Source organism: Etheostoma spectabile, chromosome 8 (assembly GCF_008692095.1).
Source record: "Etheostoma spectabile isolate EspeVRDwgs_2016 chromosome 8, UIUC_Espe_1.0, whole genome shotgun sequence".
Taxonomy (NCBI): domain Eukaryota; kingdom Metazoa; phylum Chordata; class Actinopteri; order Perciformes; family Percidae; genus Etheostoma; species Etheostoma spectabile.
In genome coordinates this window covers 1,933,396-1,949,902 of record NC_045740.1, presented here as the reverse complement: position 1 = coordinate 1,949,902, position 16,507 = coordinate 1,933,396, and the positions used below count along the sequence as shown (strand labels likewise).

The 16,507-nt window shown below is 39.2% G+C and overlaps 2 protein-coding genes across 6 annotated transcripts in view; both read left to right on the top strand.

Moving 5' to 3' along the window:
• Positions 1-7,769, top strand: part of slc6a13 (solute carrier family 6 member 13) — a 16,562-nt gene extending 8,793 nt beyond the window's left edge. The window contains exons 5-15 of one of the 2 annotated variants that reach the window (XM_032523555.1): positions 285-366; positions 529-661; positions 907-1,041; positions 2,915-3,018; positions 3,230-3,354; positions 3,571-3,683; positions 3,957-4,094; positions 4,689-4,791; positions 5,201-5,301; positions 5,567-5,737; positions 6,810-7,769. In XM_032523555.1, the coding sequence (XP_032379446.1) occupies positions 285-366; positions 529-661; positions 907-1,041; positions 2,915-3,018; positions 3,230-3,354; positions 3,571-3,683; positions 3,957-4,094; positions 4,689-4,791; positions 5,201-5,301; positions 5,567-5,737; positions 6,810-6,974 (1,370 nt within the window). In that variant the 3' untranslated portion in view covers positions 6,975-7,769. The remainder of the gene's footprint in view (positions 1-284; positions 367-528; positions 662-906; positions 1,042-2,914; positions 3,019-3,229; positions 3,355-3,570; positions 3,684-3,956; positions 4,095-4,688; positions 4,792-5,200; positions 5,302-5,566; positions 5,738-6,809) is intronic. The other variant, XM_032523556.1, reaches the window with a different exon arrangement.
• A 2,457-nt stretch (positions 7,770-10,226) lies between these two features.
• Positions 10,227-16,507, top strand: part of mon2 (MON2 homolog, regulator of endosome-to-Golgi trafficking) — a 38,251-nt gene continuing 31,970 nt past the window's right edge. For all 4 annotated transcript variants that reach the window (XM_032524707.1, XM_032524705.1, XM_032524706.1 and 1 more), the window contains exon 1: positions 10,227-10,730. In XM_032524707.1, the coding sequence (XP_032380598.1) occupies positions 10,623-10,730 (108 nt within the window). In that variant the 5' untranslated portion in view covers positions 10,227-10,622. The remainder of the gene's footprint in view (positions 10,731-16,507) is intronic.

The following is a 16,507-nucleotide window of genomic DNA, read 5'->3' as shown; positions in this document are numbered from 1 at the left end:
TGCACATTAATACAAATTTTTACCTGGGGTACCCAAACCTTCGAGCCCACTGTATTTATGTACATACAGTATTTGATGTTTGTTTTTCCCTGGCGTTTTCCTTCAACATTTCATTAATTTATAGTTTTATTGTATCCTAAGGAAGTGAAAGTTCCTGCACCATTTCACTCCTCCGCCTCAGTGGTAGCATTGTTTCACTTGCCTGTGTGTAACTTGGAAACCTTAGAGAAAGCTTGGATTTCTTCACAGCATTGAATGTCTTTCTGTCTTTCTTTTCATTCAAGATTCCTGTATGGCATTTCAGAGGGGGAATAGCTCCATCAATCACCATGAGAACACCACCTCTCCTGTCATTGAGTTCTGGGAGTAAGTGCCTTTTTGTTTGTCCATGTCCTCAAATGGCCTTGTAGGTGCCAACAGGTTACAGAATATGCAACCAAGTAACTTAAACTTAATAAATACTATGATTGTGATGTATAATAAATTCTAAAACTTCAAAAAAATCTAATGTTTGTGTCCTTGCCCCAGGCGAAGAGTGCTGAGAATTTCTTCAGGTATTGATCACATTGGCTCTCTGAATGGGGACCTAGTAATCTGTCTGGCCGTTGCGTGGGTCATCTGCTACTTCTGCATCTGGAAGGGAGTCAAGTCTACTGGCAGGGTGAACCTTCTCCTTCATTCACTACAGGATTAAGAGAGTATTAGTAGATAGTATTCTGCAGCATTTACAGAAGCAGAAGAAATATATTATGCACAATCACAAAATCAAAAATAAGAAAGCTTTTATTTGTGCAGAAACCTTTAAATGTCAGATGTTGACAGATTTAACACAATATAACATGTAGCCTGAACACAAGTCATGTCGACTTGCATGTCTGATTAGGAAGTACTGCTTTTTCCCTGCAGGTTGTTTACTTCACAGCAACCTTCCCCTATGCTATGCTGGTGGTCCTGCTGATCAGAGGGGTTACCCTGCCTGGAGCCTCCAGGGGAATCCACTTCTACCTCTACCCCGACCTGGGACGGCTGTCTGACCCACAGGTAGTCTGCTTTTCAGACAGAAACACAAACAAAAACAGGTAACATCTGCAAGCCCAGCAGAACAGTTGTCGAATGTAACTGTGATCTAGAGATACAGTGGCTGACCATCGTCCCAAAAGTTGCTGGTTGAATCAGGACCATCTACGTGGAGGAAGTTTCTATTTCTGGAATATTTTTTATTGGTTGTGTTGGCAGTTAAGGCATTGAAAACGTTTTATTAACAACACATTGCACAGAATTTGAGCTAGTTTTTTTTTTTGCTTGAAAGTTTTGTTTATACATCTTGACTGAATTTGATTGCTCAGAAAAGATGCCTTGTCGTTAAATGGGGTCCTTGTAAATCCTTTCAAGAATTGCTATGAAGGGAGTGACTATTGGACATAAGTTGTCAACTAGGCAACAGTTTGCTACCAGGTTTGCCATACCAACTTGAATGGTGATAAGTACCAGTGTTCTGTCCATAGCTTGTTTCCACTGCCTCTTAATGACCAAAAAGTGTTACTGCAGGTTTTTTCATTCACTCCTGTGACATAACTTCATACTTTTGTACTGAACACAAACATAGCTTCCTTTACAATTTCTTTTTACAAACCGTGCTGCCACCAATTTGTCTTTAGGGGACAGTATCATTTAAAAATGTGTCCAGCAGAATGGCAAGGACATATTCCATTCCAAATGGAAGAGAGTGGATTGGGAATGGTGGTGGTAACAGGGACTTAACAATTATGTCATTCCTTGCCGTCAGATTGCAACCAGTGTGAAAATTTAAAAGAGGGGCCCACTTAAATCCCTCTCAGGGCTCTGGGGATGAATACAAGCCCTGTGTGTGCAGGCCAAGACAAGCTAGGCTGGTGGAGCTGGTGCCCTGAGAATACCTGCCTTTGTGTCATGTTGTGTCCAGAGCTTATGTTGTTGTTTGGACCCCCAGTCAATCAGATCTTCAAGGCTTGCTGCCAGCTATCTAAAACATGCCCCAGTGCCCTAGGAGCACTTTACCAGAATTGCAAGTATAAAGACAAACCTCATTTGAATTTTGAAGTGTGAGTGAGTGTTCAAAGAGAGGGTAAAAAAAGTGCTGCACTTTATGCCTCTGAGAAACAGGAATGAATAAATAGGGTTTGCTGGATGGGTAATGTCAGGATAAAGGGGTTAAGAGGGTGAGTTTTGGGGTAAAGAGCTTCGGGATTTAATAGACACATTGGTTGTCAGACGGTGTTTTTAAAAAGAGCTAGGATGGTGGGAGTGGCAATAACTTTTAATATGCAGGGTTCCCATACCTGCTCTCCTCACACAGCCTCCCATGGCTGTGTGAGGAGAGCAGTCCCAGACACTTGATGAAGTAATAATTTTGGTGTTTATTCATATTACCTTTACATTGTAATGAAATGGTCCTTGTCAGTATGTACACTGGTAGGATACACATTCCTTGTTATTTTCACTAAAAGCACACAGAGTCACTTATCATGTGTATGGGTTTTCAATCCGTTTCCACATAGCAAAGTGAACCAAGTCTTCTGGGAGTGTACATCCCTTTTTTGTATTAATCTGTTGTAAGTATCCAGGCTAGAATGAAAATGTACAGTTAGGGTTATTCTTTGTATGTTTTGTCATGATCAGCTGATGGTTCAGTTATGTTTAGTAATTATTCTGTATGTGAGAACTGATACTCTGACAGCTCAGTTATTAAGGATGCTAGGAGTTTTTTTTACATTAGTATAAGTTCCCCTAGCTCCCTCCCAACATAACAAAAAACATGACAAAAAACTGAAACAAAAAAGTTATTTTAGTTTATGTATGTTTTTCAATTATTGTTATTTTGTGCCTTTAAATATATTTTCTCTGTCTGATTATCTTGTTTGTATTCTGTCCTAAGGTATGGATGGATGCTGGGACTCAGATATTCTTCTCCTATGCCATCTGCCTGGGTTGCCTCACTGCTCTTGGAAGCTACAACAAATACAACAACAACTGCTACAAGTAAGGACTGCAATGAGAACACGCTGGGCATTATGATTAACCACACAACTCTACCTGACCATTCCGTCTTAAATTACTATGATCACACCCATAATTGTTGACGATTGACATTCTACCTTTGTATAAAAGGGAATCAAATCTCTAGTCTAGACAATAATCAACACGCATGCAGTTTCTAATCATTACATGCTCCTCTTTGTGTTATTTCCAGGGATTGCCTGTCCCTCTGTTTCCTGAACAGTGGTACCAGTTTTATTGCAGGGTTTGCCATCTTCTCCATTCTGGGCTTCATGTCCTACGAGCAGAACGTGCCCATCTCTGAAGTGGCTGAATCTGGTTGGTTTTTCTTTTATTATTTATAAAAAACAGTGTAAGGTACTTTATCCGAGACATGGTCTTCCGACTTGAATTGATGAATTTCCTTCAGCCTCTCAATGGCCTCTATGGTTTTATTGATATTGATGACATCCTTTCATTGCATTCACATGCGCATGGATGACCAATAATGGTAATTTTAGTTAAAAATAACATGAAAATTCTGTTCCAACTCAGGTCCAGGCTTGGCGTTCATAGCCTATCCTCGTGCTGTGTCCATGATGCCTTTCTCCCCTCTATGGGCCTGCTGCTTCTTCATCATGATTGTCTTTCTGGGACTGGACAGTCAAGTGAGACTAACATATGCACCACACACACACACACACATACACAGACAGAGAAAGAGACATTCAGTATTACAGTGTCAAACAAAGATGTAAAGCACCATAGATTATTTATGTGTACATATCTGCATAATTTGTGTTTGCATGCAACCATGCACAAGCAAATATATACACTCATATATACTGACAGTACCATAGAAGTGAATGAGAACGCGTGTCCAACCTTTGACTGGCATTGTACGTACAAAGTCTCATAGTTCTTGTTGTTTTCTTTATTAGTTTGTGTGTGTGGAGAGCCTAGTGACAGCCATGGTGGACATGTATCCCGCCACCTTCCGACGTAAAAACCGCAGAGAACTCCTTATCCTGGCAGTGGCCGTGGTGTCCTTCCTCCTGGGGCTCATCATGCTGACAGAGGTTGGTCTCAGGGAACTCACTTCATAATGTTTTTACACAACACGTTTACAGAATGAACATGTAATCTTGCTCAAAGGAGAGTAACTCTACATCCAGAGCTTATATGCAAACCCTGTTTCATTTAAACCGGATTTCCGAATTAATGTTTAGAAATTTTCAACATAATATTGGACAATCATAGTAAAAATACCTACATTTAAAATAACCATCTCTAAGATAATAAAGAGGATATTAAATGGTGGCTTGTTAAAGACCTTTTGTGTGTCAGTGAAGACTTTCTTGTCTTCTAGATTTTTAAGCACGCCACACTTGCAGTATTTTAAAATGAAACTGCCCATTTTTACTTATTACAGCTTCTGGTTAACAGCCTTTAGTCTACACAAACAGCAGATACTCCTTTCCTGCCCAGCCAATTGTTTCTTTAACTTGTTTGATTATCTTCTTCACAAAATAATTGCTGCATTACACTTTGTAGAATTGAACAGAAAATGAATGAGTGGCTAATGCAGTCTTAGTTTTTCCTCATTGTAGGACAGCTTGGAGGTTTTCTTTTGGTAGTTATACCTAGTTTTAAACCCATGTCTGTCTTCACAGGGTGGCATGTACATCTTCCAGCTCTTTGACTACTATGCAGCCAGTGGGGTCTGCCTGCTCTTCGTGGCTATTTTTGAGACTGTTTGCATTGCTTGGATTTATGGTGAGTATGTTAAGGAGTTGGGAATGCATAAAAGAGGGGATTTAAACTACAAAGGCTTTATTCTGATTAAGCACTATTCATCCCAGTCCACACTGCCCTCTACATTCGGCCAATCGCTGAGAATCCACTTTTTTCTTGGGCTCACTCATTCGAGCCATGAGTGTTTTGAGTGTTGTTTCATCTCCTCGGTTTATTTGGTAAATAAATGATATTTAGAACATTCAATAAAATCAGAGTAGCCTACTGTTTTAAAGCATATCTTGTGGTTGCTCAGCAGTCATTTCTGCCAATCATGAACATAATTAACCTGTTTCCTTTAACATTTCTGCGGTTCATAGAGAGTGAGTCTTGACATTAATATCAATAAGTAAGTCTCCACTGCATTTCTATCATTTCTCCCCGATTACAGGTGCTGACCGTTTCTATGACAACATAGAGGACATGATTGGCTATCGCCCCAGCCCTGTCATCAAATATTGCTGGCTTTTCTTCACTCCTGCAACATGCATTGTGGGTCTTACATTCATTTTCAACTTGTGTGCTTTCACACTGCCTTCCTAAAGCAAGGGCAGCCTCTGCTGGTCAACAGTGAAAATACATTTTAAATTGCAAACGACCACAAATGGTCAAATAAAGCCTACTTTATCTATGTCTTAAAAAAAAAATAAAGGAATTGAGGTTAAGGATGGACTATTATCATTTAAAATATAAAGTATGTAACATAGCCAACACCCATCCAGAACCCTGACATATATCTCTCCGTGTCTGTTTTCAGGGAACCTTTGCTTTCGCCTTGATCAAGTACTCACCTCTGAAGTACAACAATGAATATGTATATCCATGGTGGGGATATGGAATTGGCTGGGTACTGGCCCTGTCCTCCATGCTGTGTATCCCTCTTTGGGTAGCAATGAAACTGTACTACACCCCTGGAACACTGAGAGAGGTACGTTTTACCTATAAACTGTCCTTTTTAAGTGCAAATAAATAACTGGCTTTGCCATTTGTCATTTTAAAAGAATGAACCATGAAAAGAAATTAGTTTACATATATTTGGGACATGAATTGTGTTAAGGCTGCTCTCATCAATTCTTTTGTATTGAAAATGGATCACATGATCAGGTGAATGTGAAAGGGGTTGATCTTAGTAATGAACCCACAGAGAATTGGCACCCAACCGTGCAGCTGCTAGTATTGAGCGTTTATGCATCTTTCAGCTCATTGTTTTGTTTTCACAACTTTACTGTTTGGTTCAGTGTCACCGCTCTCATTGACCTTGTTTCCAGCAGGCAACCTTTTTCAAAGCTCTGATAAACACTACCTGCCCAGGACCAAATAGCAGAAAAACTGAGTTAGCAACTAGATGAACACGGTGGAACATTTATCTGCTAAAGAGCCAGACATTTCCCTCCGGAGTTGATGAAGACTAAAACAGAACTAAAATGTTAGTGATGATGGCTGAATATTGAACTGACAGATGGACAGAAACAGAAACTCCAAAAGAATGCTATTGTTGCTACATATTTGCAGAACTAACATATTCACTAACACATGTACTAACATATGCACAATAACAACTTTATAAGGCCATAATGTGTCAATATTGTGTGCAAGTTTCACTGCCCTAAGGGGTCAAATACACAAGTAATAATTTAGGTAACAGTTATTAGAGTTATGTCTTGTTTTTAGTTTTTTAATAAAGCCTAAATATGAAAGTTATGTTGTATTATTATAAGAAAAATAATATGATATTATGTGTATTACTTACCACATTATTGTGGTCTAGATATTAAGGTGATTACCCATAAACACAATGTTCCTGGCTTTCTGTTTTTTTGCCATGTAAGCTATCGCATTACTGATGTTGAAAAATCTCTTTAATAATGTTACTGGTAAGACTCAGATGTCAGTTCCAAAATATTAAATATTTGGTTTAAAAATTCACCATTTTTAAACACTGTATCAATGACAATTGGCCTAGCAAATTTTTCTTAATTTTATACATTTTTCATTTACAGCGCCTTGTTCTCTTGACCACTCCTTCCACTGATTTACCGAAAACAAAACTGGAGCAGGAGAAGCTGCTGGCCATCTTCGCAGCAGACCGCGACAGCCTCCATCAGAAATCACCTCCCACTAAGGACGGCTACTTCCCTGTTGATGAAAAAGAGTCTCATTGCTAGAGACTTGAGGTTTGGAATCAGAGCCTTGTAGGGGTCAAAGGTCACTCCTCAGCTTTGACACTCTGTCTGGCCCCATCCCAACTCTCTCTGCGATACCTCACCAGACAGGGTGGCATACAGACACGGTGCAGTCCCCTACTCTGTAACTGCTGATCTGCTGCTGGAGCTTCCTCTGTTGTACACCACCTTCAGTATAATGCCATCAGCATTCTTACTTAAAGGGGCTGTACCAGATATTCAGAAACAAACTGGTCTTGGATTGAGTCCATAAGGCTCTCACAGACTGTTCTCTTACTTGTTAAATACCAGCGTTTTATCACAACCCTCTGCATCTGTTACCGACACACACAAGGCACTCACATGTACTAACATGCACTTGCAGCCGGACCGGCTATCAAAACACTGAACAGAGAAGCTCAGATTACAACACACACAGAGGAACAGTGACTTCATCCTCTGTTCAGGATGCCATATACTATATCTTTACACAGCAAACAGTTCTTTAGTTTTATATTGATGTTTTGAATATTGAGTACAGCCCCTTGAAAGAGTTACATAAGTTGGTTACCATCTAATTTGCTAGTGGCAGAGTAACATGTACACTTGAAACAATGTAGCCATTGTTGTAACACAGTGGCTGAGAATTTACATTAATCGTGTCTGCTTTCTAAGGAAGCATTTGTTTTTCTGTTATGGACATCTCTAATGTTCATGACATGACATTACAGTTACTTTATTGATTCTATCAGCTATCTGCTGCAAATGGAGCACAAAAGGAGTCACATGAATACAAGCTCTGTGTGTGTGTGTGTGTGTGTGTGTGTGTGTGTGTGTGTGTGTGTGTGTGTGTGTGTGTGTGTGTGTGTGTGTGTGTGTGTGTGTGTGTGTGTGTTTAAATGCACTTCTGTATACAGTGTTCAAGCGTATAAAAGTTTTTGCTGTATTGTAGAAAGTTATCATCTCAGGATGTAAAATTTTCTCATTACAAAGAATCCTACAAAAGCACAGTTAGGAGTACAGTTAGTAGTACAGTAATAGTTAAGATGTATATTTAGCTGAACTAACCAGATCTCAACTCAATTAAGCTTTGTTGTTGTTGTTTTTTTCAGAACGATGTTACAATGTTCATTTATTCAATATGTTTTTTATTTGTTTTGCTGAGCATTGCAGAGTTACATGAAAATGTTACATGCTTTTTTTCAATCTTTTGATTATTGACATGATTTTAATGTAGTCGTTTTTGCCTTATCTCTAATGCATTGATTTGTATGAAATTAAAAAGTAAAGTACCTGAAGGAGGCAGTTGTGCCATTTAGATAATATAAACAGGGCAGTTGGTTGAAGGGCTTCATTCCAAAATGAACATCTCTCCTGACATCTCTTTTTTTTGCTGTTTAATAATGAACTTGAGCATGTGTTTCTTTAGATGTTGAAATGATTGATTCCTGATAGGGAATAATTTACATAACTTTTATATGCTAAAATTATTTTTTATGACTGAATAAAAAATACCTGCATTTGAAACATTTCTCTTGACATTTATTTTTATATTTTGTAGGACATGCAGTTCATCATTCAATGACTTCATACTCTTAAGGTCCATCACACTAGTTAGTAGACACTAGTTAGAATAAAAAGAAGCACTTTTAATGTCAAAAACAACAACCATAGGCTCTACATTTATGGATAATTTAGTTCCTTGTCCCTCACACCTTCAAATCAGCAATCTGTTTTGGGTGTCATTTCACATCCTCCATATGTAGGATGCTGGAATAAAGTAAGTGTTCAGCTATATACCCAAAATCTAAATGGCTTGTCCAAGGGGTTATTTACAGTCAGTGATGCTGGGGAAATGGTTTGACTTATACAAATAAGCTTTAATCTGTCATTTCTTCTCATCTCAAAGTACTGAAAATCTCCAGAAATACTGTGAATTGCTTGGGGTATTCCTAGTCCCCTTTAATTTTCTGACAAGATTAACAACGTGGGGCTAATTTTAAAATGTCTCAATTTGACATTTAGTAAAGTAGTATTACCAGTATTAAAAGGTTTGTAGTCCCTTAGGACACAAGCTGTTTCTTCAGCTAGACAACACAAAACTCCGGCATCCAACAAAAAGCAACAGGTGGAGGTGGGCTTATTGTGAGATGACAAGCACTTACATGTTGAATACTGAAAACCGAATTGTTTATTGTATTAAGAATAAAAATAAAAATAAGGATTAACATATTCCTTTCTGAAAACTGTGAAAGAAATCTGAAAAGAATCAGTTACCTATAGTGCAGTCACTGTGCAGCCTCAGGGAATGGATTATTAACCTTAAAATAAATCTCTAAGTATACTGGAATTCTGAATGCATGTGAATTATAAACTGTGTTTTTACTTTTCAATATTTTCTAGATCATGTCAATCTAATGTCTAAGTTTTTGTATCAGTTATGTATTTAACAAATAATGAGGGGATTTACCAAAGGTTAAGGAACAATACCACAGTGTAAGAATATTCAATGATAAGTAAGAGTCCTGCATTCAAAATGTGATTTGGTAAAAGTGCAGAAGTACCCCTATCTCCAACTGTACTTATACTATCTGAAGCAAAAATAACCACTGTTAGTGTTATATTATTACATATTTTAGAATTGTATATTCTGATACATGTAAACAGCATTTAAATGTTGGTTAATTTAATTTAATTTTAATTTTAATTTTAATCTGTTTATTAATCCCTAATGGGAAAATTACAATTCCCACTCTGTGTCCACACAATTCCCAACCCAACTCCCTATGGACTGAGCTACTGCCACCCCCAGGTTGAAGCTCAGTTTAACTACTATGTAAACTCTTGGGCCATTTAACCTTCACAATTTATCATTTTTATAGATATAGACCCAATAACTACCAACAGCAGCAGCCAGTTAACTGTAGTGGCGGAAAACATACAAAAATGTTCCTCTGCAAAATGTAATAGTAAGAAGTAGAACATTGTATTACTCCACTAAAGTACACACAGGTCTACATCAAAATTGTACCTAAAATACTCAAGTAAGTTACACTCTACCACTGTATAATTGAAACAATAACATATATATTTTTTAAACCATCTAATTCTGCTGCTGCAATTCTTTTCTAGCCTTTAGGTGGTGCCTGTCGACATAACGGAAGTGAAGTGCCTGTCTGTATCAAGCTTCCCCAGCAGGGGTCGCTGTAGTCAACATTCTGAATCTGTTGTCAGTGTTTACGGAAGTCCAAATGACGTGTCACTGTCCACCGAAGCATTGTGGGAAGGGAAGTGGAGCTGTCGGCCGTTGATGGTAGACTGCTCAATTTGACAAACATATTCGATTAATGAGCAGCCATAATAACTGGAAATAAAGGGGAGTGATGCTACTTTACGAAGCTAATGTCAACGGGCTTTGAAGAAGAGGAACGTATGCCGGTGTCATCGTTGCTCTCCTGCGCACGGACACTCAAAGCACAGAAGTGGGATAGTGTATCAATGGACCGCGGCGTTTTTCTTTTCTTTTCCAAGGGAGCCGTGTAAAGTAGCAACGGACTACATTCCCGCTGTGGATGGGTGGGGGGCGACTGCGCTCCCGCATTCCTTATCGTGTGAAGTTACTTGAGATTTTTGTCGAAGACCCCGTCAAAGATGTCGACCAGCAGTCCAGAAGCGGTGAAGAAATTGCTGGAGAACATGCAGACGGACCTGCGGTCTCTGTCCATGGAGTGCAAGAAGAAATTCCCCCCAGTCAAAGAGGTTAGCCGGCTAGTTAGCTAGCTTTACTGAGTGTTCAGCAGCTTGTTTCATTTGTGTATCTGAGCTTATATTCGTAAATGATATGTATTTTGATTGTTGAATTTGTTTGTTTGAGCCCATTCCCCCACCAAACACCGGGCCTCTAACGTTACTCTGTTGTGGGATGTGGACGCTGACTTGTCCTCATACGGGTAACGTTAAATTAAAAGTTGTGTCAGCTGCTGGGCCTTCCTGCCAACCAGGCGTTCAATTAAAGGGATATACAGGTGGCACGTGTCACACCGTTTGGTTATTAAGGCTAATGTGAAGCATTCATATAGTGAATTGTTGCCTTTCATTCCCCACTTTGCGATCACTTATTGCTAGAGACTGGTACTGTGCAGTTTAGCCATTGGAAAAGAAAAACACAACGACATGCCACATAAACTGTATGATAGGGTCAAGTCATCCTAATTACACACTCACAGAAACAGATTTCCTCACATTGGCACCATAAGGTCTTTGAAAAATAACATTGACATAACATGACATTGTCTCTTGGCTTTCATTTTCCAACGCTTTCAGCACCTCGAACACTTTTCTATTCAAACCTGTTGTACAGGGTTGGTTGGAGAAATCAGACATGGATATCTCAGAACGTCCACAACTAAAACCAAAACAATCAGCTTGGCTAGATAAATACCACTAGTGCTATTTTTTTGTGATTTGTGAGACCCAGACACATTAACTTTGATACCAGGGCAGTAGTGCATTGATGAGTGGACAATTGTCAGGTGAGTTGTTTTTAGCGAAAGATTTTGCTTTTGACATTTGCCAATAGAAGTCCTCTGCTTGGCCTGAAATTATCTGTCAAGGATCTCAGTTTGTTTTACACAACAAGCTTGTCAGCATTGACACAGCTAACAAATCTTTCATACAAGTTTTTTTTTTTTTTTTTTTATACTCCTTGGAAAGACTCCCTGTTTGCGGCTGCTGACTGGCTTCGTTGTGTAGCACCGTTGGTGACATCATGGCTTGATTTAAAAACAGAATAGTACAAAGAGGTGCAATGTCAGATGTCAGGGCCTTCTACAGTGTATGTGCATTGTTAGATTCACATGGAGAAGACAACAGTCAACCCAGCTTTTATGACTCAATTTTGCCTCAAGCAACACAACCCTCTATTATCGAATCTGCATTCAGCAGTCCGCAGGGCTGGGTTAGAGTTCATTTACATCTAGACTGTATAGTATTTCATTTTTACCCAACATAACATTAACATTAACTTATGAGCCTGGTGACATACAATATTGGATTAACACAACTTCCATTCACTTGCTATTATGGTTTGAACATGCTGCGTTCGTGGACATATTGATGCTGTTCTATCATTTACTTGTCACGGAAATGCACACAGAGCAGCCGGTGTTTGCCAATGTTATGTGATTCAACTGACAAGATCTCAGTCAGATCCTCTTTACCTTAATTCCCTGTAATTCCCAGGTAAAGCAAGCTCAATGTGTGCCTGCATATATATGGTCACACAGGTCAATAGCTGAAATGCTGCATTGTATGTGGGGCTTCTTTTGAGGCTATGGAAATATTTGTTAACCAGCTCAGTGGCACAATACATATCTGGATGGAAACAAACTTCTTGGTTTTTTGGTTCTATTCTAAATAAAATCGCGAGATCTCCTGGGTCCTCGAGACTTCGGCTGTCAGTCATGGCCGCAGCCGTTCCGCAACAAATCCGAACCTGGTGGGTATTGATGGACGGCGGAACACGGAGCCGACACACAGCAAACGGTGGAAATTGAGGTTCAGTTCTCACCATTACTAAAAGACATTACTGTGAGAAAAATAAATGGTTCCGCAAGTGCTTCCAGTTCCTAAATGTTTCTGTCACTGCATGTCTCACATCCCAGGCATCTCTAGGCCCTTGGCTAGGGACCTTATCAACCATCTCCTTTTTAAAATTGATTTATCACCACCCACATTCCCCTCAGGGTTCACAGCAGCACAGGGTGCCACTTTGGTGTTTCCCACAACCTGAGCTCACTCACACTCCGGTTGATAGTGTGATTGAAGCAACCTTTTCCAATTGGAGCTGTCATGGTTATATTTAGTGGAAGTGATGTGCTACAAACATTTTTGTGAATCTAAATGATGTGTGTCTGTTGTAGCACATAAATGTAATCCACATTTTAATATTTAAATTAGAAATGAATTGGCTGCATAAACCTTTTCATCTTTGTTCTTAAGTTTTCAAAACTCAATACCAAAACATTGCATCCTTATTGCAAAAGAAGAATCGGGAAGCCCTGTCCTCATTTCCCATCTACATTCCAGTTCCTCCCCCATTTCCCAGTCCATCTCCCACAGAGACTTTGCACCACAGTCGGTGGTTTCTCTTGGTTAAGCGGAGCCAAGAAGAGTACCATTGATTTGTCTGCATCTTAGCATCAGACACTCACAACCTCTTTCTTATTGAGTCAGTGAAACTGACAAGGCATTGCTGTTTGCTGTGTTCTGATTGCTTTTTCCAAGGTGAAAAAAAAACATCAAGCAGCCAGCCCTACACTCTTTTGTGGATGGGTCAAGTGCTGTCAACTGCATGTGTCTCACAGTGAAATGTGACAGCTGATCTTGGGAAACCTGCAGAATTAGGCTATTGAAAGCATAATGGGCAACTTTTGTATGGCCTGCTTGCAACAACTCATTTGCTAGACAGATCATGTAGGCTATACAGAGACAAAGGAACTTGCAACATGGAATGAGGACTTTGTGAACTGACACTATTGCACTGAAACTCTGACTGAATAAGCCCTTTTTCATAATATGCTAAGTCAGTTCCAAAACAAAGTGCTGAGTTTGTAGAATCACAGCATGTTTCTAAGGAAGTTTTGAAATCTGTGATAGTCTTCACTTATGTTGCTTTTGAAAGAAATGAGCTGGCTCTCAGACGTGGGTCAGTTCTGCTTTGAGGATCTCCACACAGTAAAAGCCCTGGAGAAGAACTGGAAGCACTGAGCACTTTCTGATACCGTCTGGTTCGGCCATCGTTAGTACAGCTGACACAAGTGTTTAATGTGTTCCTCTCTGCTGTGTGTTGAGATTTTAAAATCAGCTTTGTCCAGGATAGAGTTGCACAATTAATTGCAATTTTATTGAAATCGCAATATAGACTAGTACAATATACAAATCCCAGATACATATTTGTTAAAGGCAAAACATGTGTCCACCATTCTGAATGAAGTATTATGATGCTGCAGAGACGTCCCAGCCTACAAATGGTATCCTACAGACTGTAGATAAGAAAATCATTTTTTTGGTACAGATCCTTGCATAAATCAATCTCATTTTAACTTTTTTAATTTTAATATTTTCCGAAAAAAAAAAAAAGACCATCCGTTCCATTATCATGAATCATACCGCAATTGTAATATCAGTCAAATAATTGCAAATAGATATGTAGGAATGTATAATAGGAATGTACTGGTAACTGCAGTCACAGCATTTTTGCTTAATGGTTTGCATCCATAAAATTCTAAAACCTTAGCATGGACAATACTTCAATTTGTAATATACTGTACATCAATATGGTAAAACAGGATCACCTAAATAATACAAACGTCATACTAGATTTACTTCATGCATGTCACTCACTCATCAAATCTAAAATCCATTGGACTGAATTGTAGCCTAACTAAATCCTACATGTGTACTGGGAGATCTGATAAGTAGTAAATCGTAAATACAAGTGTAAGTGGTGTAGGCTGGGTATCATTTCAACAGATTACATTTTGATGCCAATACAAACTCAGATTTTCTTACCAAATACCAAAACAACACTTTTTTTCAGTACCTGGGTTTGACTATTATAAACATATTTAATACAAGCCCTTTTTTAATTTGATAAAATATGCCAAACTTCACAAAAAACATTGGTATCCTTGTTTAATTGTTGTCTTGACTCACAAGAACTCTGCCTGAATGGAATTTAGTAATGGCCCTTACACACTAACCTGACGGCTGACCATTGGCAGAAAAGGCAGTCTGACTGACTGACTTCCCGGGTTGGCCCAAAAAAGTGCCTCGGAACACTGCCGACAGCAGTTTAGATCAAGAAATATCAAATCAAGACATACGTGAACAAACCATAAGCAGCTGACCAAGCATGCGATGCCAATATTCTATACTTTTGACACCTAATGCTATGGAAACATTCTGGGTGTTACGGAAAAGTGTTCAGGTCTGATACCCAATCCCAGTTAGCATGAGAAAACCCTTACAAACTTCAGGCAAATTTGAGGTCATCTCTGCAAGTCCGTCTGGCCAAAAGCCCAAGTCAAGTCCATTTTCAAAGTTTCAAAATTTGAGGCACCAGTCACAAAGGGTGAGGTGGGCTTTACACAATGACGATAACGCAGCGACGGCAAGGAGATTTTTGTTTACATCCAACATGACGTCCACTGAAGCGCTGCAACCCGTTGATGCCACTGCTACGTCACCCGAATCGTTGGTCGGATTGGTTGAAGAACTATCCAATTGCACCCAGAGGCATGTGAGCGGCGTCCGTAGGTGACGCCCCTTTGGAAATTGGCTGTGAATAAACCCTCCCCAGACCCACTCTCGGTTACAACTGAGAAGGGTGTGGTGTCAACCAGACTAATCCCTGGTTGCACTGAAAGCCATTTTGAAGATACATTAGGATTTTAAGCTAGATAAAAGCATTTATTTAGCCATCAACAACTACAGCGACTGCGTGACCCTGTCAAAATTTAAAATAGTACATTTTACTATAAAGCACATTAGTACTGTAGACACCCAACTAAGAATGTAGATTAATACACTTTTAATCTGTCAGAAAGACTAATGAAAAAACCCTCCCGGAATTTCTACTTTCTGTTACAATGTCTTCATCAGGCCAGTGATATGTCCCTCCACATGGTGGTGACTTAATAATGCTGTCTACACTTTACAGCAGAAAGCTTAAACAGCACTCTCTATGAGGAAGTAGGTGGGAAAAGTGTTTACATGCAAAAAGAGAGATTTCACTGTTTTAAGTCAAGAAGAAGGCCAGTATAAAAGATTTTCATTGTGGGGATTGGCAAGGTTTTGTGCACAAAACATCATCTACATTTCTACATGCAGGGATTTATTGTCATGGGTTTCCGGAATGATCACATGGGTCCACTTGAGGCTGAACAAAGGAAAAACACACACACACACACACACAAACTCTGCTTCTAATTAGAGGCATTCATTTGTTGACTGGTTTTATTTGACTGACTCTCAGATTCTTTAATCGGAGAGTAAACAGATAACAATATTTTTCAGGATGTACTTTTTTGTCTCATCATCATCATCAACCTCCTGTTAAATCCTCTCCCTAACAGCCACTATTATCATGTAACATTCTGGGGACCAAATACCTGGTTAAGGCTAATACCTTAAATATTATCCCACTTCTATCATCATCAATGTGATCTTGTTTTTAAACTCACGTGACCATTTTGGAAAAGGCGGGCCTTTTGATAAGTTCCAAGAAGGCTCTCATCAGAAGTATTTGAAGTGGACTTGAACTACTATTTATAACTTGCTGATTGGAGAAAGCATCTCTCCCACTGCCCCTGGGCCACAGGCTGCAGGATTTTTAGGTGACTCATTTCAGTTGACTAGATTGTTAGTTGTAGCGCACTATGCAGTTATGTTTAGAGATGCCCTGTAAAGGCTACCATACACAATGCATATGAATTATATATAGGCTAGCAAATAATAACTAATAAACCCACTAT